Raw genomic sequence first — 26931 nt, 5'->3', positions numbered from 1 at the left:
AACATATTCAACGAGGTAGCTTCCAGCACTTCAAGGGGCAGATAATTCCAGAGATTCACTACCCTCTGAGAGAAGAAGTTCCTCCTCAACTCTGTTCTACACTGCCCCCCACCCCCCATTTTGAGGTTGCGTCCTCTAGTTCTTGTTTCCTTTCTAAGTGGAAAAGAATCTCTCTGCCTCTACCCAATCTAGCCCCTTCATTATCTTATATGTCTCTATAAGATCACCCCTCAGCCTTCTAAACTCCAACGAGTACAGGCCCAATCTACTCAATCTGTTCTCATAAGCTAACCCCCTCATAGAACATAGAACATAGAACACTACAGCACAAACAGGCCCTTCGGCCCACAAGTTGCGCCGATCACATCACCTACCAACCTACAGACCTATCTATAACCCTCAATCTCATTAAACCCCATATACTCATCCAGAAGTCTTTTAAAAGACCCCAGCGAGTTCGCCTCCACCACCACTGACGGCAGCCGATTCCATTCACTCACCACCCTCTGAGTGAAAAACTTACCCCTAACATCACTTCTGAACCTCCCTCCCCGCACCTTAAATCTGTGTCCTCTCGTAGCGACCATTTCAAACCGGGGAAATAGCCTCTGAGAGTCCACCCTATCTATTCCTCTCAACATTTTGTAAACTTCTATCAGGTCGCCTCTCAACCTTCGTCTCTCCAGGGAAAAGAGTCCCAGCTCCCTCAACCTAACTTCATAAGGCATGCCTCCCAGTCCAGGCAACATCCTTGTAAATCTCCTCTGCACCCTTTCAATAGCTTCTACATCTTTCCTATAGTGAGGCGACCAGAACTGCGCACAATACTCCAAATGAGGCCTGACAAGGGTCTTATAAAGTTCCAGCATTACCTCCCGACTCCTAAACTCAATCCCTCGATTAATGAAGGCCAGTACACCATACGCCTTCTTGACCACCTCCTCCACCTGCGAGGCCGATTTAAGAGTCCTGTGGACCCGGACCCCAAGATCCTTCTGCTCCTCAACACTACTCAGACTTCTGCCCTTGATAGTGTACTCGTTCATCCCGTTGGTTCTGCCAAAATGGACGACTACACATTTATCCGCGTTGAAGTCCATCTGCCACTTCTCCGCCCAGTCCTGCATCCTATCTATGTCCTGCTGCAACTTTTGCCATCCTTCCAGATCATCCACAACACCACCGACCTTCGTGTCATCAGCGAACTTACTTACCCATCCCTCCACTTCCTCATCCAGGTCATTTATTAAAATGACAAACAACAAGGGTCCCAGAACAGATCCTTGAGGCACTCCGCTGGTGACTGACCTCCATTCAGAAAAAGCCCCATCCACAACCACTCTCTGCCTTCTGCAGGCAAGCCAGTTCTGGATCCACAAGGCCAAAGGCCCTTGGATCCCATGCCCTCTCACCTTCTCATCTCCGGTATCAACCTGGTCAACCTTCTCTGTACTCCCTCCAAGGCCAATATATCCTTTTGCAAATAAGGGGACCAAAATTGCACACAGTACTCTAGTTGCGGCCTCACCAGTACCTTGTACAATTGCAGCAAGACCTCCCTGCTTTTATATTCCATCCCCCTCGCGATAAAGGCCAACATTCCATTTGTCTTCTTGATCACCTGCTGCACCTGCAGACTTGAGTTTTTGCAACTCATGCACAAGGACCCTCAAGTCCCTCTGCACAGTAGCATGTTGTAATTTTTCACCATTTAAATAGTAGTCCATTTTACTATTATTCCTTCCAAAGTGGATAACCCTACAATTGCCAACTGCGGTATGCCACTAGTCACCTACTGCCAACCAGAAAAGCACCCATTTATTCCAACTCCCTGTTGCCTGTTAGATAACTAATTCTCAGTCCACGCTAATACTTTACCCCCAACTGCTTGTACCTTAATCTTCTGCAGCAACCTTTTGTGAGGCACCTTACCGAACGCCTTCTGGAAATCTAAAAACAGCACATCCACCAGTTCCCCTCTGTCAACTGCACTCATTACATCTTCATAAAAATCCAGTAAATACATCAAACACAACTTTCCCTTCATGAATCCATACTGCGTCTGCTTGATAGAACCATTCTTTTCCAGGTGTCCTGCTATTTCTTCTTTAATGATGGATTCCAGCATTTTCCCAACTACAGACGTTAAGCTAACCGACCTGTAGTTACCCGTTGTTTGTCTACTTCCTTTTTTAAACAGTGGCATAACAGTAGCTGTTTTCCAATCAGCCGGCACTTCCCCGGAGTCCAATGAGTTTTGATAAATTACTACGAATGCATCTGCTATTACATCTGCCATTTTTTTCAGTACCCTGGGATGCATTCCATCCAGGCCCAGGGACTTGTCTACCTTTAGTCCCATTAGTTTACCAAGCGCTACCTCTTTAGTAATAGTAATCATTTTAAGGACCTCACCCCCTACAGTCCCACAACCGTTAATGTTCGGTAAGCTATTTGTGTCCTCTACAGCGAAGACCAACACAAAAAAATTGTTTAAGGCCTCAGCCATTTCCTGTTTTCCCATTATTAAATCCCCCTTCCCATCTTCTAAGGGTCCAATGTTTACTTTAGCCACTCTTTTCCTTTTCGTATATTTGTAAAAACTTTTACTATCAGTTTTTATATTTTGCACCAGTTCAGTTTCATAACCTATCTTTCCTTTCTTTACTGCTTTCTGAAATTACCAAATGTGGCTACACCACTGACCACAACTTTTTTCTCATAAAAACATTCATATGTCATACAACTACTCCAACATCTGTTTAAGTACTTATTACCCTGATTGTTGAATAGAAACCATAATGGATTAGACCGAAACATGGATGCATATTATACACTATTGATACATGAGAATCAGTTGTCAATGAGTATATTTTGTTACTTTGCCCTCCAAACTCACATTGTTATAATGGCATCGTACTTTGCACAAAACCATTAAGCCACAGAGAGAGAAGAGATTTGTTGAGGGTCTTTGGTTAACCCATATTAATGCTTCACTGAGCGGGAACTATTCAATAAAACAGCTTGTAATTATGGAGGGAACATGGCTAGTTACAGAGCAAGAGAATCATAAATGAAGCATTTTCCTTTTAAAATAGCATGAGGTGCAACTCAGCAAGTAGAGAATAATCTATTTGGAAGTAACTGCTATAGTCTCACTATTGAATTGTCCTTGAGCTTTAGTAGGAAGCTGTGTGTGAGGAACATTAAGGAAGCTGCAAATAAACCATGCAGAAAAATGTTATTTAAGATTTCTTGATTCTCTTCTCTTTCCCTAGAGTTAGCTTAACATAAAATGAGCTGCTTTAAAATAGTCATCAAGCTATTTTTTTAAGTGGGTCGATGGCTGTGTTAACATCCTTCTGAAGGAATTCTACTGCATTAGTCAGTGTGCATCAGGAGAAATTAAGCCCTGAAGACTTACACTTCACTGTGCAGTCATATCTCACGCTGTTTTTGAACAATTCTGTTCTAGTGTGTAGACACTGAAATTACACTGAGTTACAAGGTACATTGAGCATCCCACAGTGTAATTTCAGAGGCTATATTTCTTCCTCAGAAGCAGACAAACTATCCTTCAGTCTTCAAAGACAAATTCTGGAACAGACTCAAATATCCCAGCTTGAATCTAACTGAACTCTATTTAAAGCAGCTCTTGCAGTAGAAACTGAAAGACATTTTTCCATTATCAGTCACCATCGGTTAATTATGCCATGGTGTGCTTGCTGCAGCCATAATATAAATATTGTTGGTGCTCAGTGAGAAATAACATTGCACTTTTCCCAAAAATAATTTGAAAGCGATTATGGCTGTGTCATATTGAGAGACATGTTTAGTGGGTAAGTTCACAACTTGTGTCCTTTGGCTTTAAATATTTATAATGTTATATAAACTAAAAAAGAGTTATATTGATCAGCTTGACAAATTGTTGTATAAATTAACACAAATGCTTCCAAACTCGCTCTTGTGATAGAGACATTCATTCGTAAACTGCTCTTTTATCATCTTACACCAGGTCAACATATTTTCCTATCTGGTGATGAAGATTTGCTTCTCTGTCTGGTAATAATAATAAATTTGATTATGTTTCAGTTAGATTTAATTCTGGGAGATTTTTACACAGCATGGTGGCATAATGGTTAGCACTGCTGCCTCACAGCACGTGGGCCCCGGGTTCAATTCCGGCCTCAGGTTACAAACAGTCTGTATGGAGTTTGCGTGGGTTTCCACCAGGTGCTCCGGTTTCCTCCCACACTTCAAAGATATGCGGGCTAAGTGGCTTGACCGTGCTAAATTGCCCTTTAGTGTCAGGGAGATTAGCAGGGTAAATATGTGGAGTTACAGGGACAGGGCCTGAGTGGGACTATTATCGATGTAGACTCAATGGGCTGAATTACCTCCTTTTGCACCATAGGGATTCTATAATTCTATAAAATGCACTTTGTCCATTTTATAAAGGTACTTGATTATGTTTTGGCTCCAGCTGAGCATAATGCATTCATATGGATTTGGATAATGTTAAGAGATATGGTTACCACTTCGTAGAATATTTATAAATACATAATAGGTTTCTATCCAAATATGTAAGTGTAATATTAAATTTGCCATTATCACTGGTTGTGTCATTGTTCTTTCAGGCACATGGAATTTTCATTTGATTTATTATTAATGTCAAATTGTATTGGGATACTGTGAAAATTTTGGTTTCTCGTGTGCTGTACAAAGCATACTACTTATAGAGCATGTAGTGTTTCAGTCACAGCTAGGAAGTAGAGAAAAATCAGGTTCAAAAAGGTAGGTACATTCAAAAGTTTGATGGCAGTGGGGAAGAAGCTGTTCTTAAGTCGGTTAATACACAACCTCAGACTTTTGTATGTTTTTCCCGATCGAAGAAGGAAAAGAGAGTATGGGCTCCTTGAATATACTGGCTGCTTTTCTGAGACAGCAAGAAGTATAGACAGAGTCAATGGATGGGAGACTGGTTTGCGTGATGGACTGGGCTACGTTCACAACTGTTTATAGTTTCTTGCAGCCTTGGTCGGAGCAGGAGCCATTCCAAGCTGTGATACATCTATGGTAAAAAGTGTGGCACACACAAGACAGGCTGTCCATGCATTCTGAACCTATTAGGCATGCAGTGCTTTGAAAGTGTGTTTCATAACCTGTCTAAAAATGAACCCACTTCTATTTGTCATTTCCAGCCTCCCTTTAAAATGGGCATCATGGCAATATATGCCATCTCGCCTCAGTTGGCATGGTTGGACATTCTGGGCATATAGGTTTCATTGTTGTTGTCAGCTGTGGTACAGTATTACAGAGCAATGCACTGAGGGGTGCTTGAAATGATGACACTCTCTCTGCAAAGGCCTAACATACAAGAGCAATGTGAGATTGCATGGTAAACCAAAGAAACATATTGGAACAGATAATAGACACGGATTTTCGGGAATTTGCAAACCAACCTCATTGGTAAGTGCTTGTGATCATTTCCTAGCACTCTGTTTCCCAGGCATTCAAGATAATTCAAAGGAAAGTAGCTGATAAATCAGTATTCCTAATTGAACCCAAGATAGAATTCCAAACTTTAAAAAATTACCATGTGAAGAGCAAGGCTGCTACATATCCAAGGAGTATGTGTTTAGGCAGAAGCTGATCCATAGATTGCCCAGAAGGATTTTTTTGGAGTTAGCACACTGGAATCATCCAGGCAACAGCTATGTGCAGGGTTACGGGGATAGGGCCTGGGTGGAATTGTTGTTGGTGCAGATTCAATGGGCTGAATGGCCTCCTTCTGCACCGTAGAGATTTTATGATTTCTTCATGCTGTAATGGCAAGACTGTCATTCTGTGAAGTAATCAGATTTAAAAAACTTTTATATTAAATGCTGTGGTACATTTCTGGGTTCTGATTTTGGACCATTGAAGCTTCTCAGCTTGCCCCCGCGCCCCCCCCCCCCCCCCCCGCACCTCCCACCCCTTCCCCCCACCGGCCCCGACCCCACATTACACGCAGCAAGAGCAAAATAATACCAAAAGGATAACTCAGATAGAGCTGAATGCTTGTAAAGAAATTCTGTACAAGGAGCTTTAAATATGTGTATTTTAATAAATGGAGATTTCCCTCTTTCCTGTCTTGCTTTTCATGGGAGCCAGCAAGGTGGTGGAAAATAAGAGAGAAATTGGGATTAAGACAAGTTAATATAAAATATACATTTGAAAGTGACAAAAATGTGTTTAACTGGGATCTTAGTTTGGTTTCAGTTATGCACTCTATTGCTGTTGGCACTGATACACAGCCAGAAAGTCGATATGCTGAGGCTGCGAGATCATGCCTGTGAAATGCCAATCAAAACTGCATCTTTGCCAGTGGAGCTGTAGCATTTCAGCGCCAGCCTCACACTCACAGACATAGCACTAATCCAACTTGCACGTTAATGTACATATTACTGCATTCAGCACACAGACAAACAAAGGGAAAGCAGCCATTCCTTAATTCAGCTTAAAAAAAGAGGAGAAAGTGTAAAGCAACACACTGAAGCAATGAGAATACCTTAAAGAATTCTTGACATTACCTGGATACAATTGCTTTCAGCTGGGTTCCAAACTCGCACTGGAGCATTGCCAAACCTAGATTGATGGCGTCAGTATAAAGATGTGTTGTATTCAAGTTCCTGTCTAGTTTTGTTCCTAACAGTTTGCCTTTAACTTCTCACACAGATCACAGAGGAAAAGGCAATGCTACAAACGAATATCTTCGCCCTTTTGTTGATGACCATCATTGGCTACGTTTTCAGTGGTGGCTATTCTCCTTCGAAGTACACACACCCAATGATTAAAGGGCCAGCAGGACCTCCTTTCAGGGAAGGCAAAGGACAATATATAGGTAAGAGGTGACCAGAGGACGAGATTTAATGGTTTGAATCATTGTGGGAACAGTTTGTTGCTGCCATTACATCAATATTTCACTGAAAGTTATGTTTCATTTACCAGATAATGGCCAACATAAATGAAGTTCGACTTAATGAATAAAATGTTAAATTGTTTTCTATGTCTTTTTTGGTACTTCCTGCATCAGTTGCATGTGTGTGACAACTGCCATGGGTAATCACTGATTTCCCTGTGAGGCCCTATGGGTATGAGTTCCCCTGGTAACAGGCACTGGCTTACCCACCTGACACTTATTACTTACTAAGCCTTTTATAAGATAGATCCAGGACTGGGCCTGCTGAACAAGTGTCCCAGCTATTGTGTGTACACCACAATAATGATTTTACTTTGTATTCTTTAAATAATTATGTTCCTTTCAAGTAGGGCTTCGGAGTTATTATAATGTGCAACTTGGTCTAAACACAGTGAGTATTTTTTACGGTGTAAGCATGACGAACAGAGCAGAAACAAACATTTCAAGAGCATTTTAGTAAGAAGGTCTTCAATTAATAGGAGGGAACATAATATACAGCTTCAAATGTTTCATCTCTGTTTCAGTTCATTTGTATATATGATGTTACCACAAACATGCATTGCGTCACTGAGATTACAACTTTGTGTGTATAAGTAAACAATATTTATTCATTCATGGGATGTAGGCATAGCTGGCTGGGCTAGCATTTATTGCCCATCCCTGAGGGCATTTAAGAGTCAACCACATTCCTGTCACTCTGGAGTCAGATGTATCCAGTCCAGGTAAGGATGACAGATTTCTTTCCCTAAAGGACATTAGTGAATCAGATGGGTTTTTACAACAATCAACAATAGTTTCATGGTCACTATTAGACATTGAATTCTAGATTTTTTTTATTTAATTCAAATTTCACCATCTGCCGTGGTGGGATTTGAACCTGGCTCCTAGAGCATTACCCTGAGTCTCTGGATTACTCGTCCAGTGACAATACCGCTATACCACTGCCTCCCCTTGTGAATTGAGAGTCACAGCAAGCTCTTAGCTCCAAGCGTTCTATGGAGAACATGTGTTAGTGTTTGCACGTGTAACTTGTCACAGCTCAGATAAATAAATTATTATGCAGGCGCATTATATCCCAGGGGAACCTTGATAGTTTGGGTCAAGTTGAGACCCTGACACAGTTTTGGGTAACAGCATTTCCAAGTCCATATAGTGAATACCTGCATTAACACAACAACATTTAATATTCTTGATGCTCTTGGAAATCATTCAAGAGCTGTTAGTTGTGCCTGAACTCATTAGCAGTTGAATACTGCAATCTATTCTATTAGTTACAGGAATATAAAATGATTAAGAACTCCTGATCAGATTTCAGGATTGAGAACTGCAAGCTCTGGATTTTCTTCTGTTTCTGGCCTCCTTACTACTCCCCCTGGATACTTGCTGGAGTAATTCCATGGATGCTGGCAAGTTTCCTGTATCTTGTTACATGTGAGACTTAATTGTGAATGATGACAGGATATCTGTTGTGTGGGAACATCATTGCCCAATTCTGATCTCACCCAATGCCAATAAGTGCGTTTTTCGGCATGGGTAACTGAATTCCAAAAAGGAGTGGAATTCCTGGCTGATTTCGCGGCCTTCCTTAATTGCAGAATAATGGGGTGCTAATTTAAGATGGATCTGAGGAAAAATTTCTTCTCTCAAAGAGTGTTGATCCTTTGGAATTCTTTACCCCAGCAAGCTGCGGAGGTCAAGTCCTTGAACACTTTTAAGGCAGTGTTCGATAGGGTTTTATCAGTAGGGTTACAAAGATAAGGCAGGAAAGTGAGTGTTGGACCAAGCATTATTTTATTAAATGGTAGATCAGGCTTGAAGGGCTGAATGGCCTAGTCCTGTTCCTGTTTATTATGGTCTTATATTGGCCAGCTGACTCAACACAAACCAGGGATTAAATAAGCCTAACCAGGATGAATTCAGCCACAGAGTCACCAAGGGAATCTATAACCGGGAAAACAAGCAAAAGAAAATGTACAAGGCTTCTTATCCTGCAGCGTGTACCAAATGGTCACGGTGGTTGTTACAATCTCTGTAGAGACTAATAAATTTTAAAGAGAAATTTGAACTGCCAGTTAACAGCTGAAAGAATAATACATCAAGATTTCAACTTTTAAAAATATTACTGTATTAAATGACTAAAAACAGTATTGACTAAACATTAAGAAACATCATTTTCTTTTGTATGTAACTTATACTCTAAACTGCAAGTATAAATGGTTCATTTTTATATATCACTCATTGGACTGCACAAAATTACAGTTCTTATTGCAAACCATTCAGAGTTGCTCCCGACTTCCAGTGGCTTGCTTCTTTTTCACTTTCCCAACTGTGTAGCCTCTAATCCCAGAATTATCCCTCACTGCGAGCGTTTCTTACTCTAGCTCCATCCCCCAGTCTTCTCGCCTCATTTAACTCCTCACAAACTCAAATCTTCAATCTGAATGTGAGCTCCCACCTACATTCTGCATGGTGAGCGATAGAGGTGACATTTTCTGGTCCAGGCTTCTATCCTTTACTCTCTCTACCATCTCAAGTGGCTGGAGACCACAAAATACATAACCGAGGCTGTTGTCCATCTGTGATATCCATGGAGTTTTGGGGAAGTCTGTGAACTGATCTCAAAATGGCTTCCTTTGCCCTCTTCCTAAACACATCAGCCTCATATCTAAGTAGAAATGCCAGTTAGTTATTCTTGATTCCAAGTTACATTCATCTTCAAAGTAGGCAATTAAGCCCAAGGAGAAGTCAATTAAAGACAATTTTATGTGACCCATCCACTTCTATGGTTGGCGGCTGGACCAATTGGCCAGGCAGCATTAACATTTTCACTACAGCCTCGACCCAGGGTAGGATGAAATGTCCCGAGTGAAATAGCATTTGGAAAGATGTCTGGGGATTGAAGTTTTCCGTGTTCTGCTATCAGGTGGTTGAACATGCTGCACGAAGACAGCTTGGTCTTATCTTTTTCATCAAATTTAACTTCTTCAAAACTGCAGTCCCCAGAGACAGTTCCACAGCCATTGTTCACCTTGACGAAGCCCATTGGATGTGCCAGCTTTTTTTTTTGGCGCCCCCTTTCCCCTGGCAGCACTGAGCATTTCTTGGCGCATGCTTCACACCAGCTGCCCGTTAACTGACCAATCAGTTCAAGTTCCAGGTCTGTTGCGGCTGGAAGCACATTTCATATCCACTTCTGGGCCTGCCGAGTGCGTGCGCCTGACCACCGTGAAATTCAGGCCTTCACCATCTTCTTGGGATTTTGGGAGTCTCAGCCTCTGCTCAGTGTAGATTCAAAAACTGTTGCCATCTGGCCTCTTTCATCTATCCTACATTTAAAACTACAGTCTCAAAATTTGGCAGTCTTTAAAACTGAAAGATACAACCCTAAAACATAAAAATGTTATTAACCTCACAATTGTGATGACATGTACCTGATAGTTCCCTTGGGGTGGCACAGTGATTAGCACTGCTGCCTCGCAGCACCAAGGACCTGGGTTTGATTTCCAGCTGTGTGGAGTTTTCACATTCTCCCCCATGCCTGAGTGAGTTTCCTCCGGGTGCTCCGGTTTCCTCCCACAGTCAAAAGGTGTGCAGGTTAGGTTGATTGGCCATGCTAAATTGCCCCTTAGTGTCAGGGGGACTAGCTAGGCTAAATGCATGGGGTTATGAGGATAGGGCCTAGGTGGGATTGTGGTCAGTGTCGACTCAATGGGCTGACTGGCCTCCTTCTGCTCTGTAGGATTCTCTGATCTAGGATAAAGGAACCTGACTTTTTGTTTTAATTGCAAATGCCTCTGTTGAACTATTTGCAGCAACAAAGGATCACTAAAAGAAGAGGCCATGATGTGGGAATATTGAAGATGAGGAATTAAAATAAAAGGCAGAAGGATAACTTTATTATGTAGAGATCAAAAACGTGCACAATTCTCAACACTATGATGCCACTGGAGAACAGAAATCCAATTCTTGTACAGCCTAAGTTGAAATGTCCAGTGGACTCTGAAATCACAGGAGACAAGTTAATAAGCAACAGTTGTTGAAGATTAAGTGAACAGATTTGAGAAATGCAGGGGTCAGTAGTCAGTTAAAGATTTCTGACCTTAGCTCCACAGGGTATAGTAAAATTCTCACTACTGTTGTGTGTGTGTAATGAGAAGTTTATGTCTTTATTTAACTTGTGCCATAAATTAAAATAGGACAGCAGGGTTTTGTTAACCTTCTCCAGAAGGACTGCTGCTGTTAGCCTAGTTGATTAAGGGAATAAATAACTGAGTCGTTTAGACTAGAAATGTTTCAATGTCAATCACTGGCGTGAGTCGAGTTCCGTGATTTCAGCAGGGGCAGGATTGGAAAATGGGGGGATCTCCCACAGCGGGAATCAGCTCTCCTAGAAAAGGAGGGGAAAACACAACATAACTCCAATGGTCATGCCTGTTACTTGGTGAGCTGAAGCTGCACATACAAGTCTGTAACGTAACACCTTCTTTTCCTGCTTAAGCATCGTCTGTCTGAATTGCTGTAAGGTCTTTGCCCGAGACATAAACCATGACCACTGAATTTAATTGTTGTGTTTTCGGCTGAAAATTACATTTCCTGCAATTTTTAAAATATTCATTTAAGAGATGTGGGCATCACTGGCTAGCTGAGCAGCTATCACTCATTCCTAATTACTCTTTAGAAGATGATGGTGAGTCACCCTCTTGAACCACTGCAGTCCATGTGATATAGATCCAATTGTATTCAAATGTGTTGTTTCAGTAAAGTAGCCAAGTGCCTTTTGAAAGTCTACTGGTAAGGACAGGATTATGGTATTGGTAAAGACAGGTTTGGCCTCGGACGGGAGGTTTTTGCAGTCAACTTCTCTGCTTACAGTTCCTTTCAAGATTTTGTTATAATAGATGCTGATTTGGTAAGGGTGGCACAGTGGTTAGCATTGCTGCCTGACAGCGCCAGGAACGCAGGTTCTACATGAATAGTTCTGAGATCATTAGGCCACACATGACAAGTGAGAGATGCTGTGTAAAAAGATCCAGCAGCTTTCCATTATTCTTGGAACATAAGAATCCCAGGACTCACTGCTGAAATCTTTTATCTATTGAGAAGTCCCTGGATGGAAAGCCAAATTCCTTAATGCAGGATACTATCAAGATGGAAAATTCAAAGAACTAAGTCAGTGTTAAGCCGGAAATAAGGAAGTATTGTGATGATGCTGTGTATTTACGTGATATATTTATATCGTGTTTCTTGTGAGGGGTTATATTTAAAATTCAGCTCTTGTTTACCTGGTACCAATCTGTCTGCAAACCAGACAATCCCACGCTGAGAACGCATAAGAATAAATGAGCCTAGATAATGAGGTGTTTGTTTTAATCTGAGCTAATTCACATTTGTTTATTTTCAGATTTTCCCCTAGGGTTTCAGAGAAGGGTTTTGATTAGGTTGATTAACAAGAGATAGAGTCTTGTGAAGGGCGGAGTTAAGCCTACAGGGAAAAGCAGGTAGTGTCTACTTTATCCCGAAAGAAGCAAGAGATTTTTTTTTCTCTCTTTGGAGGTTGCTGTTTGAATGTCAGAAGACAGGTGTCCCCCTGTATCTCTCTCCAGAGGTGTTCAAATGCAATAGGGCTGTTAAAAGTAAAAAAACCACGTAAGCCTGTGTTGGTTGCTAGCTGAGTTTTGAGGAGTTTAAGCCTATGAAGAATGTTGCTTAAATTGAAACTAATAGAGATAGATTAGCAGTTAAGAATTGAATCTTGTCATATTTAAGTATTTTGGTTGGAAAAGTTAAGCTAATTTACTTGTTATAGTTAAACTGTATTATTAAATAAAGTGTGGTTTGGTAAACACTTCCCAGTGAGTTAATAGAATCAAACCTGCGGTGAAACACCTTATCCTCACACTAATGCCAAAATAAAAATAATAGTTGGGGGCTAATCTAATTTCATAATATACCTTGGGGTTTCTGATCTGGTCCCTAACAGTATTGAAATTGGGATTCATACATCTATAGATTTTGGGAGGGACACAAGACTGGGAAGAGGATGGGAATTGTACCACATTGGGAATGGATGCGTTGGACTTGGGAACTATGTGATGAAGTGCCAGAAATGGGGATAGTAGAAAGTATAAAACATTACAAAAAATAAGTTCAGATCATGTTCCTCACACACCCAGGCTTGAACATCACAGAAGTTGGTCTTTTGGCCGGCAACTTCATGTATCAGACTGATCTATTGTAGCAGACAAGATTGAGATGAGGAACCTGTTGATGAATAGATATCAGAATCTGCACGTGGTAGAAAATGGCCCATTACCTCACATAAAACTATGAGGTGGAGATGGAGATGTCGGCGTTGCACTGGGATGGTCAGAGTAAGAAGTCTCACAACACCATGTTAAAGTCCAACAGGTTTATTTGGAATCACAAGCTTTCGGAGCGCTGCTCCTTCATTAGGTGAGTGGAGGTTAGTTCACAAACACAGCATATATAGGCAAAGACACAATTGCAAGATATTTACAGATTGGAAAGTGAAGAGTGATTGGAATGCAAGTCTTTACAGATCATCAAGTCTTTACAGGTATGAACAGTGTGAACAGAGAGAAAGATAATCATAGGTTACAGAGGTGTGAATTGTCTCAAGCCAGGACAGTTTGTAGAAATTTGCAAACCCAGGCAGTATGTTGGCGGGGGGGATTACAAGTCATGTGACATGAACTCAAGATCCTGGTTGAAGCTGTTCTCATGCGTGCGGAACTTAGCTATCAGTTTCAGAACAGAAACATTTTCTGCTGAGGAAACCATCAGCTTTTGCTTTGAATTTTGCACTGGTACCAGCTCCAGTGAATAGAATCAAGTTCAATTGCTTGATTGGAATAATGTCAGCAATGTAATGAAGGCTGACAGACATGTATCTGATCCAAGCATAATTATAACTGAAGCACAGAGTTCCATTTACCTTTCCCATTCACTTCCATCAGATTGAAATATTGGTCCAAATATAACATTTCTTGGCAAACCGTGTATTTATTGGGGTTGAGTTATATTTAGATAATTCATATGAAGGAATGATTGATGGGACCACATACTTCACTTTGGCATACCATCTTCTCCAACAGCACCAAGAAACATTTCCCTGTTTTAAAGAATGTTAGTTGGTTTCCTGAGCACTCTTGTAGGTTGCATATTTGGAAGGTTAGTTAAGATGGTTGTTCACTGACTTGAGGATGTAGCTTTGATGTGCTTTTGTTTAAAAAAAACCTTAAACCAGAACCCTTGTTCTTTGCCACCACCTGCTGTGACTCATGTCTCAAAATATGCCGTGGAATTAAGTATAAAAACCAATTTGCATCCATAATTTGAGGCCCACTATAAGACAGTTGGAACAACTTGCTCGTAATTCTAAGTGGAAACTTCAGCTTTTTTTTTGCCATCAAAGGATTATTCCTTCCCTTTTTTTGAGCAGTTTTCACTTATTTCCTCTGCTCCCGAGGCAACAGAATGTCATTATATGCTACAGTTTCCAGTGGTCTTTGAATACTCTGCTCAATTCTCTTTCCTAAAGTGTGTGTCAATAATATCCCATCATAGCCAATGACAGCCATATAGCAAATTCCCAGCAGTCTCTGTATTCATTTGAAAGTTGACAGCTTTACCGAGATCTGCACTGTGGAGCTTGTCAGAGGAATATCTGGAGATAAGTGTATGCTGCTTCTGAACTATAAGAGTCCATTCCAGTGGAGCAACATCCAAATAAACACAGGAGTGGAATTTTCACAAAATATTTCTCAGTGTCATAGCAGCAGAAGTTTTCCACGCCACTCTCTCAGCGCACTCTGCATCGCAATCTTTTGACACGCAGTCACTTTTTTATGAGTTGGTAGCTTGGTACGAGTACTCCTGGGGCAGAATCTAAACATACCAGTGAAACCGCCTTCAAAGCACTTGGCTGCAATGTCGCAAGGGTATCCCAATCTTATGGTGCTGTGGGAGACCCCCTCCCAGACCCTCACAGACATCGGACCCCCTTTCTCTCCCCCACTTCATGGCAGCATGTTCTCCCCTTACCCCAACACGGGTCATCCACACTGGGGCATCAGGGCTCTCCCAGTATGTCTTCTGGCTGACCCATGACATGCAGAACCGAGTATACTCTACAATGGAATAAAATTGTATCTAGTCTTTGGAAGGAAATTTTTGACAAGTCCAGAGACCTTTTCTTCAATTATGTATTTTCTGTAGGATAGACAGAGCTTGCAATATTTCTTTAATCATTTACATACACTATTTTTATATATCATTGAGTGAAATGCCTTTAGGACATTACTCACCATGTCATTTATTTTTATATAAATGGCAATTTTGCTTTTGTTTCCCTAACTATTTTTCTACCTGCTGCTCAGAGATATTGATGTTTTACACAAGATGTCAACTTCTCCAGTAACTTGCCCCAGGGGTTGTGTGAGCTGTAATGGTGTTCGTTGAGAAGGTGTTTTACCCCGGGGTATTACAGATGGACAAATTCCAGCCGTCAACCTCTGGCAACATGTACATTTCCAGCAGTTGGTATTGGATAGCAGTAAGGAGAGAACTCGTTGACTCCAATAAAAAAACACAGTGCTGGAAGTTCTTGGCAGATTTGGCAGCGTTTGTGGAGACAGAAGTGGTGAGTTAATGTTATTGGCCCTCTGGGGTTTGGCTGGGAAGCAGTAGAGCTCATAAAATGATGAGAGGAAGCAACAAGACTTTGTGATATAGGAGCAGAATTAAGCATTTGGCCCATCATGTCTGCTCCGTCATTGGACTATGACATGTGTTTCTCAACCCCATTCTTCCACCTTTTCCCTGTAACCTTTGATCCCCTTACCAATCAATAACCTACCACTGTCTTAAATACACTCAATGACCTGGCCTCCATAGTCTTCTGTCGCAATGAATTCCATAGATTCACCACCCTCCATCTGTAGATGTTTCTCCTCATCTCAATTCCAAAGGGTCATCTCTTTACTCTGAGGCTGTGCCCTAGCATCCTAGTCTCTTCTACCAATGGAAACATCCTCTCCATGTCCACTCTAACCAAGCCTTTCAGTATTCGGTAAGTTTCAATGAGATTCCTCCTTATCCTCCTCAATTTGATTGAGTCCAGACCTAAAGTCCTCAAATGCTCCTCACACATCAAGCTTTTCATTCCTGCAATTATTCTCGTGAACCTCCTCTGCACCCTTTCCAAGGTTAGCACATCCTTTCTGAGATACAGAGCCCAAAATTGCTCACAATATTCCAAATGTGGTCTGACCAGAGCCTTATAATGCTTCAGATAGCCTGAGTTTCTCACCTCCATCATCTGTTACCAGCAGTCGGACCTTGAGAGGAGTCACTCATGGGGTGACCAATTAGCCAGTTAAGTGCCGGATTAATGGCCATTTCTCATCTGGTCAGCATCTTACAAGCATTTGGAGACACTGCCACTGTGTGGGAAGATGACCCAGGTAAAGCCTGCCACCATGTTCCTTGTTGGGGGGGAGGGAAGGGGAGTTCCTTTATGGCCCCTTCATAGCTCAAGAAGGACCCCCCCTCCCAATTGGCAATGGCTGTCCCCACAGCTTCCACACCACTGTTGGAGGAGTCATGTCACCAACCTGCTGCTTGCCTGTCTCCAGCACTATTCAGAAACCTTACCTTGTCTTCAAGGATGCCTCAGTGTAGAAACATAGAAAATCAAAGTAGGAGGAGGCCATTCAGCCCTTTGAACCTGCTCCACAATTCATTTTGATCATGGCTGATCATCCAACTCAATAGCATGATCCTGCCTTTTCCCCCCAGTGGGTGCACCTCTATCCAACTCAATTGGATAGTGATCCGAGCAGTGGTTGCCACCAATCCACCCAGCGTCTAACCGCCCATTCACTCAGACTCAAGTCTCATGTTCAGTCCCAAGGTGGGATGAATCACCCTTACATGAAATTTGGCTCAAGGTTTTAGATCTGTGACATTTCATCAGAACTGGAAAAAGTTATAAATATGCAAGTAGAAGAAGGGAGAGTGAGTAAGGGGCCAAACAGAAGGTCTGTGATAGGCTGGAGGGCAGGAGAGATTATATGACAATAAGTTTCATAGTGCATGAGTAAAGGGAGTTTTAAAATTTATTTATTAGTGTCATAAGCAGGCTTACATTAACACTGCAAGGAAGTTATTGTGAAAATCCCCTAGTTGCCACACTCCGGTGCCTGTTCGGGTACACTGAGGAAGAATTTAGCACGGCCAATGCAGCTAACCAGCACATCTTTCAGATTGTGAAAGGAAACTGGAGCACCTGGAGGAAACCGATGCAGACACAGGGAGAACACGCAGACTGCACACAGGCAGTCACCCCAGCCAGGAATCGAACCTGAGTCCTTGGTACTGTGAGGCAGCAGTGCTAACCACTGTCACCATGCTGCTTCACCGTGGTAATGTAACAAGTAAAGAAAGGTCAGCATTATGGCAATGAGAGCACTTGGGCTTACAGTGAATGTTGGTTGATCGCCAATCACCAGAAGTGGAAACTTCCCTTCCCTTTTGGCCATCTAAGAGTCGGAGATCGACCATGTGAAGTTGAAAGAAGGATGCAGGTTAGAAACAAAGCAATGAAATTTTCCAGTTCAGAGCCATGGTAGGAAATGTCACTAATAGAGTCACCAAGGTACTGGAACTTGGTGTGAAGAAGGACTAGAACATGGAATGTTCCATATAATCCCACAGAAAAGGCAGGCATAGATAGGACTATTCATTGATTGGGAGGAAGTGAGTGAAGTTGAAGAGCTTGATTGATGTGAGATCAAGTTCAGCCAGAGAGTGGACTGTGGTGGTGGATTGAGACTGGCTGGATCTCCTTCAAAGGAAGAAGCAGGGAAGTCTCAGACCATCAGGATGGAGGTGTAGAGAGAATTGGACTTGTTTTCCCTGAAGTATTTCAGTGATGTAGTCGTCAGTCACAGCCTTAAGCACCACCTGAAATATGAAGAGATAACACAGAAGAGTATGACAGTGTGACTGTCAGGAAGAACAAAGCTTTCTTTGAGAGTTCAGGAAAGGCAGGTGTGCCCCCTCCCCGACCTTGAAGGCTCCACAGAGAAAGTTGCATCCATTATACACCATCTCCCCTTCACTCCCACTAGACTCTCCTAGAAGCCCCTCAATCTGCTATAAACTTGAAAGACATAAGGTTGTCCTTGTGTTCAGCAGCAAGCAGTCACTCTGTGTTCCCTTCACGCTTGGATGAGGCAGGAAGTGGACGACTCTTGTTCATTTTCCCATGTTTCGATTAAACCTTAAAGGTGATCATTGTTCTGTCAAAGTAAAACATCTGCAAATATGATTTAGTTTTGCCAAGTTATATAGGAAATATTTTCTAAGTTAAATTATTTTTAAAAGTTATCTGTGCTTTTGAAACAGGATTAGCGAAAGAAAATAGCAGTCGGAACTTTAGACCAATCTAACATTTCCTGTCTCTATTTCCTTGTCACCTGCCCATCTCCTATCAAAACAAGTTCATCTCCTTGAATCCTGTGTCACTTCTAATCTTGGGAGGGTAAAGGCGCCACTGTTTTTGGACGGAAGAGGCACCTGTTCAGTGCTGAAAGAAAATTCTGAAAATGACTGCTTAGCTAGTAGTAGATCTTTGATTTTATCAATCTGGGTGGCATGGTGGTTAGCGCTGCTGCCTCACAGTGCCAAGAATCCAAATCCAATTCTCGACTTGGGTCACTGTCTGTGCGGAGTCTCCGGGTGCTCCAGTTTTCCTTCCACAATCCGAAAGATGCAGTTAAGTGCATTGGCCGTGCTAAATTTTCCCTCAGTATGCCTGAACAAATGCTGGAGTGTGGCGACTATGGGATTTTCATAGTAACTTCATTGCAGTGTTAATGTAAGCCTGCTTATGACACTAATAAATATACTTTAACCTAACGTTCTTCACATCATCAACAAACAAAGTCTTACAGGAAAATATGCATTCTGAAATGAAATAAAATGGAGCGTTACCATTGGGAGAAATGACAGGAAAGTTCTGAAGCAATCTGAGCTTTAGATCTCCCCCGTTGTGTTTCAATGAAGTTCTTTCATTTTATAGTACTTATCTTTCACAATCTCAGGACATCCCAAGGCATTTACAACCAATAAAGTACTATTGACGTGTTCACTGTTCTAATAACAGCAAAGCAGCAATAGAATTGATGCAGGAGACTCCCACAAGCTGCAATGCTTATCTGCTTTTACAGTAAGAAGTCTCAAAAAACTGGTTAAAGTCCAACAAGTTTATTTGGAATCACAAGCTTTCGGAGCACTGCTCCTTCATCAGGTTAAGGGACTCACCTGATGGAGGAGCAAAGCTCCGAAAGCTTGTGATTCCAAATAAATTTTTTGGACTTTAACCTGGTGTTGTGAGACCCCTTACTGTGCCCACCCTAGGCCAACACTGGCATCTCCACATCATATCTGTTTTTATAATATTAAGGGTAAATATTGGCCGGGACATGAGGGATGATCCCCTTTGAATGAGTGCTGTGTGATTGTGATGAAAGATGTATTTTTGGTGGTGGGGGGGTGCAGTCATGTTGGTATTCTGTATGGGTAGAGGAAGGTGTGTTTGTGTGTACAAGAAACCATTAAGTCCACCTAAGAGAGGTGATCCAGCCTCATTGATGGCACCTCTGGCTGTGCAGCATTCCTTCAGTGTTGCACCTAAGTGTCAGCCTAGATGGTGCTCAGGCCCCGCGGTGGGACTTGAACCCACAGCCTTTTGACTCAAGGGGCAAGAACGTTACCCACTGAGCATTTAGCTGCCACGTAAAAACATTCACACCATCAGTTACTTTCTGCAGTATTGTTTCCAAAGGATCAGCAATCAGACCTTATCATCTTGCCTGAGACAAGGAACCCCTTCACCTTATTTTAATGTTTGCTCCAATATAACAAGCTTTTAAATGTTTTGATAAACTATTACGACTGCCTGGATTACCAAAAGGAAACTGAACATTCAAACATTCAGGATCATGCTTCCCTGTGGGAAACAATTAGCAGATTACAACACAGATAGAAATGCAGTGACATCAGTCAAGCCTCAAGTCACCCCATTCACACAGGAAAATGACATCAGTGCCCTTTATGAGCCTGGTGTGGATTCTTATTCAATATTAACGCAATTTGGACTGTTAAATTGAACCCCCCCCCCCCAACCACATGTTCTAAGTGTCTTACAGATCCAGAGATTCCTGAGGACAGACTGTACTTTTAGTCCAGGGCTGGAGCAGGGCAGCTTCCATCAGTATCACTGACTTCACGGGAAACTAGTTGGCTTATTGATTTTTTTGTGATGGAGCCATGAAAAAGCCACGTCTGCATTCTTCTGTTGCGATTTCAGTCTTACTCACAGCATCACCCCAGCCGCTGTCTGCTGCAGCACAAAGGGGCTTGGAAGATTTCACAACTGACAAAGCAGGTCATGTTCCGCAACCTTTTTTTAGCTTCTACCTCTCGTCCCTGCACTTGTCTATCCGCTCTGGATCATTGGGCAGGATTTTTCAGCTCTTCCCACCGGTGGGATCTTCCGATCATGTTGATCCCGCCACGGGTTCCCCGGCGGTGGAATGGGTGAGTCATGCAAATTGCCACTGATTTTGGTGGGACTGGATGATCCTGCCAGCGGGCCAATGGCGATCTGCCTCTGTCGGAGGGTGGGGAGGGGGGGCGCTGCTGGAAAATTCCAACCCTTGTCTCTCAAAGTTTCAAATTTCAAATTCACATTCTGGTGTTCAAACTCCGTCATGACCTTGCCCTTTCTATTTACACTCCAGAAACTCTGTAATCCTGTAAGGCCAGCCTGTGAGAAGTTGTAGCTTCTCACAGTTGTGTTTTTATCTTTTGATTTGATTTATTATTGTCACATGCATTGGTATATAGTCAAAAGTATTGTTACTTGCGCACTATACAGGCAAAGCATTCCATTCATAGAGAAGGAAAGGAGAGAGTGCAGAATGTAGTGTTACAGTCATAGCTAGGATGTAGTGAAAGATCAGCTTAACGTAAGGTAGGTCCATTCAAAAGTCTGGTGGCAGCAAAGAAAAAGCTGCTCTCGATTCGGTTGATATGAGACTTTTGCATCTTTTTCCCAACAGAAGATGGTGGAAGAGAGAATCTCCGGGGTGCGTGAGGTCCTTAATTATGCTGGCTGCTTTTTCCGAGTAAAAAGTCTGACGACACCAGGTTTAAGTCCAACCGATTTATTTGATAGTACACTCACTAGCTTTCGGGGTTAGTCTCTTCGTCAGGTGAATGGAGAGTTCACCTAACTCAGGGAGTAACCCCGAAAGCTAGTGAGTGTACTATCAAATAAATTGGTTGGACTTAAACCTGGTGTTGTCAGACTTTTTACTGTGTTTACCCCAGTCCAACGCCGGCATATCCACATCATGCTTTTTCCGAGGCAACGGGAAGTGTAGATGGAGTCAGTGGATGGGAGGCTGGTTGGCATGATGGACTGGGCTTCGTTCTCAAACCTTTTGTACTTTTTTGCCGTTTTGGACAGAGCAAAAGTCATACCAAGCTGTGATACTACCAGAAAGGATGCTTTCTGTGGTGCATCTGGAAAAATTGGTGAGAGTTGTAGCGGACATGCAGCCACAGGCTGATAGAAAGCAAGTTATTGATGCCACCCGTAGATAAATTCCTATTTGGATTTCTCAGTGGTTTGAAAACATGAAACTTGATTCACGGGAAAATGACAAATTTGCAAATTGACTGAAGTGTAAAGCACAATAATGAAATGCACCATTGCCCATGGTGAGTTGAAGACTTTGTGGTTTTCTGCCAAGCGATTTATATGTAATATATTATCAAGTTGGAGGTGATTAGTAAAGCAAATTGCAATTTTATTGCGCTATTCTTGGCTGTTCGCTGGCATAGTGAGGAATATATTGTTTGTGCCCAGTTTTTAAAGCACTGGCCCGAATTAAGATCATATGTTCCTTTACCTATGCATTCAATTTGTAGTTTTTGCATTTTTAAGCCCAGGATTCACAGGCAGCAATACGAAGTTCAAGGTTGATGCTAAGTATTGAACAGCAATGGGAACCAGGTAGCTTGTGGCCCAAGAGGGGTACAAACAGTCACAAACACTGAGGCCTGGGGAAGTGGGGAAGTAGGATTGAGTTCACCTACACTGAGCAGCCAGAGGCAGAGCTGCAGACCTGAAAGACTGGCTTTAAAAAAACAAATTGGCACCGTCAACCTGACAGGTAAAAACAATTTTTGGAGCCAGTCTTTTGGGTCTATTTCATTGACTCGCTATCTCACCTTTGGACAATTTTGTGGTTCTGATTCTTAAAAAGCCCACCAGGAAATCACCTCGTGACCCCACAACTGAGAGTGTACAAGATTGAAAACTGATCAGTAAAATCCCTAATTGTTTTAGAGATATTAGGTCCTCTGTGTTGGGTGGGGTTGGGGGGAGTACTTGGGATGGGACGGGGGGATGTTGGGAGAGGCTTGGGGGTGGGGGGCTTTGGGGGTTGGAAGGGGGGATGGAGTGAGGGAGGTGGGGTGGGAGGAGTTTAATTGTGTTTGGATGAGGGGAGGTGGGGTGGGAGGAGTTTAATGGGGGTTTGGGTGAGAGGAGGTTGAGTGTATGAGGGGTTTAGTATAGTCACTTTTAAGGGCTTAGTGCAAAAAATTAAATACAGTACACTACGCAAAATTCTCTTCTGAATTTAAACCAACACGTAAATAGCAGTCTTAATTTTCATTGTGCCCTGAAAAACAGACCTGAAAGACTGGCTCTAAAAAATGTTTGTACCTGTCAGGTCGACTGTTCTGATTTTTTTTTAACGCCAGTCTTTTAGGCCTGCAGCTCTGCCTCTGGCTGCTGTGCTGTGTTGAAGCATCAGAGGATTGAGAATCTTGGGCCTCATCAAAATAAATATAAGAAAATAAAAACTGGGTTTGATACTTTGTGATAAACCACCCAAGTTACAGTAACTGAGACTTTATTGACAAGCATGCTTGGGAGACACAACCTGTTTCTGCGAGGTATCTGCCTGATAGAAAGGCTGCATAATATATTTGTATATTTTGATTATCACCCTTGCAATATTAAATACTCAAAAAGCAACACTGTACCGCCTGCAGCTTTAATCTACCTCACTGAAGGCCAAAGTCTATGCTTCTTATCACACCTTTGCTCACCCATTCATTAAGGTCATTAAGTTCTCACTGTGGTTCTCACTTTCCCACACCAGCAGACTGAGAAAGAGCTCTGATAACTTGTAGCTATTCATGTCCACAGTCCAAAGCTATTAATATTTATTGTGGTTAGAAGCAAAATACTGCGGGTGCTGGAATCGGAAATAAAAACAGACAATGCTGGAGAGACACAGCTGATCCGACAACATCTGCGGAGAGAGAATAGAGCCAATATTTCGAGTCTAGATACAGACTCAAAACATTGGCTGTATTCTGTCTCAGCAGATGCTGCTCAACCTGTTGAGTTTTTCCAGCATTTTCAATATTTAACAGGGAATTATTTCAGTTATCCCACTTCAGATGCGAAACGGTGTTGGTGCACAACTGCCTGTTTTATTACCCTTGCACAAACCCCGAGATTAATTGAAGAAAGGTTTTGCAAACCTCCGTTGCAATCTAAGTTCCCCCACCCTGCACCATTCTGTTCAAAACCCAGCAGAAGGTGGTCGTACTGTGGAACTAAAATTTCTCTGGGGGTAAGGATCTCCAACTGTCCATTGCAACAGCATTGCATGATGCTGTTAAAGTAAAAATTGTACTCTCTGGCTTGTTCAGTAGCTTTCGGGGTTAGTCCCTTTGTCAGGCCAGAGCTCTCCATTCACCTGACGAAGGGACTAACCCCGAAAGCTTGTGAGTTTACTATCAAATAAATCGGTCGGACTTAAACCTGGTGTTGTCAGACTTTTTACTGTGTTTACCCCAGTCCAACGCCGGCATATCCACATCTTGTTCAGTAGCCACAGTGCAATGACCTGTGGGGGGGCACAAAACTAACACTGTTATGTCAGTGCTTCTCTTATTATGCCAGGCAATGACCATCACCAATAAGAGACATTCTAACCACTGCCCTTTGACATTCAATGGTGTTACCGTCACTGAATCCCCCACTGTCAACATCCTTGGGGTTACCATTGACCAGAAAACTCATTTGGACTCACTGCATGGGTACAGAGGCTACAAGAGCAGGTCAGACGCTAGGAATACTGTGGCAAATAACTCCTGAATCCCCAAAGCCTATCCACCGTTCACAAGTCAGGAGTGTGATGGAGTACTCCCCACTTGCCTGAATAAGTGCAGCCCTAGCAATATTCAAGAAGTTTGACACCATCCAGGACAAAGCAGCCCGCTTGATTGGCACCACATCTATAAACATTTGGAGTTTGGGGGGGGGGATTAAGGGGTACAGGATACACACTGGGGCCCATGATTTTTTCCCCTGATCCTGCCTGCATGGTTAAACAGTTCTGTGAAAGAGGAGAGAGCTGAAATTTTGCTGAGACCTGGGTGCCCACAGGGGAAAAAATACAGTTTGGACCAGTTTTACTGGTGTTCCATTTTAAAGCACGCAAGACCAGTTCAGACCAGTACTCTTAATTCCCTGTTTTACTGTTTTTTTTTCTCTCCTGGGTGAGATTCAGTATCTACCAATACATGAGGTCAGGAAACTGTTAAGAGGGGCGGGAAAAGTGATGGATGAAAAATGGATCAGGGGATTGGGAATACTTTGCACAAAGTGTGGATAGATTCATAGACTGAAACAGGAGAAATATCGATGTGGCCAATAATGCAGTTGAGTAAATCCCTTCTGTACAGCTGGAGACGCACGTTTGCACACTCAGCAATGGTGTTACAGGATCTGGAAAGTGGCACTTTTTGAAGACTGCCCAAGCGTAGGATGCCAATCCCAGGCCCATGTAGTTGTCATGTGACCATTCTGGCTAGATCCTTCTTTCTTTCATCTACTGCGTGGGGGGGGGAGGGGGTGAAATTTTCCCTTTCTTTTCTCTAGGTGCTGGCTCTGATGAGAAAATCTAATGTGTGGTCTCCCCAGTTTCAGAGCTGGCTTCTCCCACCGGTTACCACAGCAATTAATGCTGCAGGCAGGAGCCTCGTTATGTCATTGATTAGGGGCAGGGAAAACCAGAAAACAAGATGTCACTGGTGAGATTTTGTGGCCAAGTCAGCATTTGCACTACACTGAATGTAGGTGCAAAATCATCCACCTCCCCCTACCCCCCCCCCCAGCCCTGATGCTGGCTGTAACGTGCTTCAGTCTTGTTCTCATCTGTGCATTTAAAGGTTGATGGCCAAAAAGGGCAAGCATAGTTTTTCCAAACTAAGACATTAGGAACAGTGATGTACTATTGTTGTAAAAGTCCATCCAGCAATAAGTAGCCAGCATCATTAAGGACCCCACGCACCCTGGACATACTCTGCCACTTCTTCCATTGGGAAAAAGATACAAAACTCTGAGGTCGCGTACCAGCTGATTCAAGAACGGTTTCTTCCCTGCTGCCATCAGACTTTTGAATTGATCTACCTTATGTTAAATGAATCAGGGGTAGCATGCGGTTAACACTGCTACCCCACAGTGCCAGGGACCTGGATTTGATTCCCAGCTTGGGTCATTGTCTGTGCAGAGTTTGCACATTCTCTCCGTGCCTGTGTGGGTTTCCTCCGGATGCTCTGGTTTCCTCCCACAGTAAAAAGTCTGACAACACCAGGTTTTAGTCCAACCGATTTATTTGATAGTACACTCACTAGCTTTCGAGGGGATTCCCTCTTCTTCAGGTGAATGGAGAGTTCTGGCCTCAGACAGAGCATATAAAGCACAGACAGTTTAGAGATTACCTCCCACAGTCCAAAGATGCGCCAGTTAGGTGCATTGGCCATGCTAAATTCTCCCTCAGTGTACCCAAACAGGCACCAGAGTGTGGCGACTAAGGGATTTTCACAATAACTTCATTGCAATGTTAATGTAAGATTACTTGTGACACTAATAATAAAATAAAATCTTTCTCTACACCCCAGCAATGACTGTAACACTACATTCTGCATCCTGTCCTTTCCTTCTCTATGAACGGTGTGCTTTGTCTGTGTAGCGCATAAGAAACAATACTTTTCACTGTGTGTTAATACATGTTAAAAAGTCTCACAACACCAGGTTAAAGTCCAACAGGTTTAGTTGGTAGCAAAAGCCACTAGCTTTCGGAGCACTGCTCCTTCATCAGGTGAGTAGGAGTTCTGTTCACAAACAGGACACATAAAGACACAAGCTCAATTTACAAGATAATGGTTGGAATGCGAGTCTTTACAGATAGTCAAGTCTTAAAGGTACAGACAGTGTGAGTGGAGAGAGGGTTAAGCACAGGTTGAAGAGATGTGTATTGTCTCCAGCCAGGACAGTTAGTGAGATTTTGCAAGCCCGGGCAAGTCATGGGGGTTACAGATAGTGTGACATGAACCTAAGATTCTGGTTGAGGCCGTCCTCATGTGTGCGGAACTTGGCTATCAGTCTCTGCTCAGCGACTCTGTGTTGTCATGTGTCACGAAGGCTGCCTTGGAGAACGCTTACGCGAAGATCGGAGGCTAAAGAGGTGTGTATTGTCTCCAGCCAGGACTGTTAGTTTCAGGACAGTAATTTTGTATATTGAGTTTGTTTCTTTATATGCCCTGTTTGTGAACTGAAATCCCACTCACCTGATGAAGGAGCAGCGCTCCCTCAGCTAGTGGCTTTTGCTATCAAATAAACTTGTTGGACTTTAACCTGGTGTTGTGACACTTCTTACTGTGTCTATCCCGGTCCAACACCGGCATCTCCACATCATATTAATGCACGTGACAGTAATAAATCAATCAATTTGCCCTCCGTTCTCCTGATTTTTGTAAACTCTTTGGATCTCTTGGCATTTATAATG

General features: G+C 42.6%; 1 protein-coding gene across 3 annotated transcripts in view; it reads left to right on the top strand.

The window, feature by feature from the left end:
* col8a2 (collagen, type VIII, alpha 2) overlaps window positions 1-26931 on the top strand; it is a 244047-nt gene that overhangs the window by 153301 nt on the left and 63815 nt on the right. For all 3 annotated transcript variants that reach the window (XM_080211203.1, XM_080211201.1, XM_080211202.1), the window contains exon 2: window positions 6718-6883. In XM_080211203.1, the coding sequence (XP_080067329.1) occupies window positions 6736-6883 (148 nt within the window). In that variant the 5' untranslated portion in view covers window positions 6718-6735. The remainder of the gene's footprint in view (window positions 1-6717; window positions 6884-26931) is intronic.

Source organism: Carcharhinus amblyrhynchos, chromosome 24, assembly GCF_965287045.1.
Source record: "Carcharhinus amblyrhynchos chromosome 24, sCarAmb.v2.hapA, whole genome shotgun sequence".
Taxonomy (NCBI): domain Eukaryota; kingdom Metazoa; phylum Chordata; class Chondrichthyes; order Carcharhiniformes; family Carcharhinidae; genus Carcharhinus; species Carcharhinus amblyrhynchos.
The sequence above is the reverse complement of the archived record's forward strand: the minus strand, read 5'-3'. Positions and strand labels throughout refer to the sequence as shown.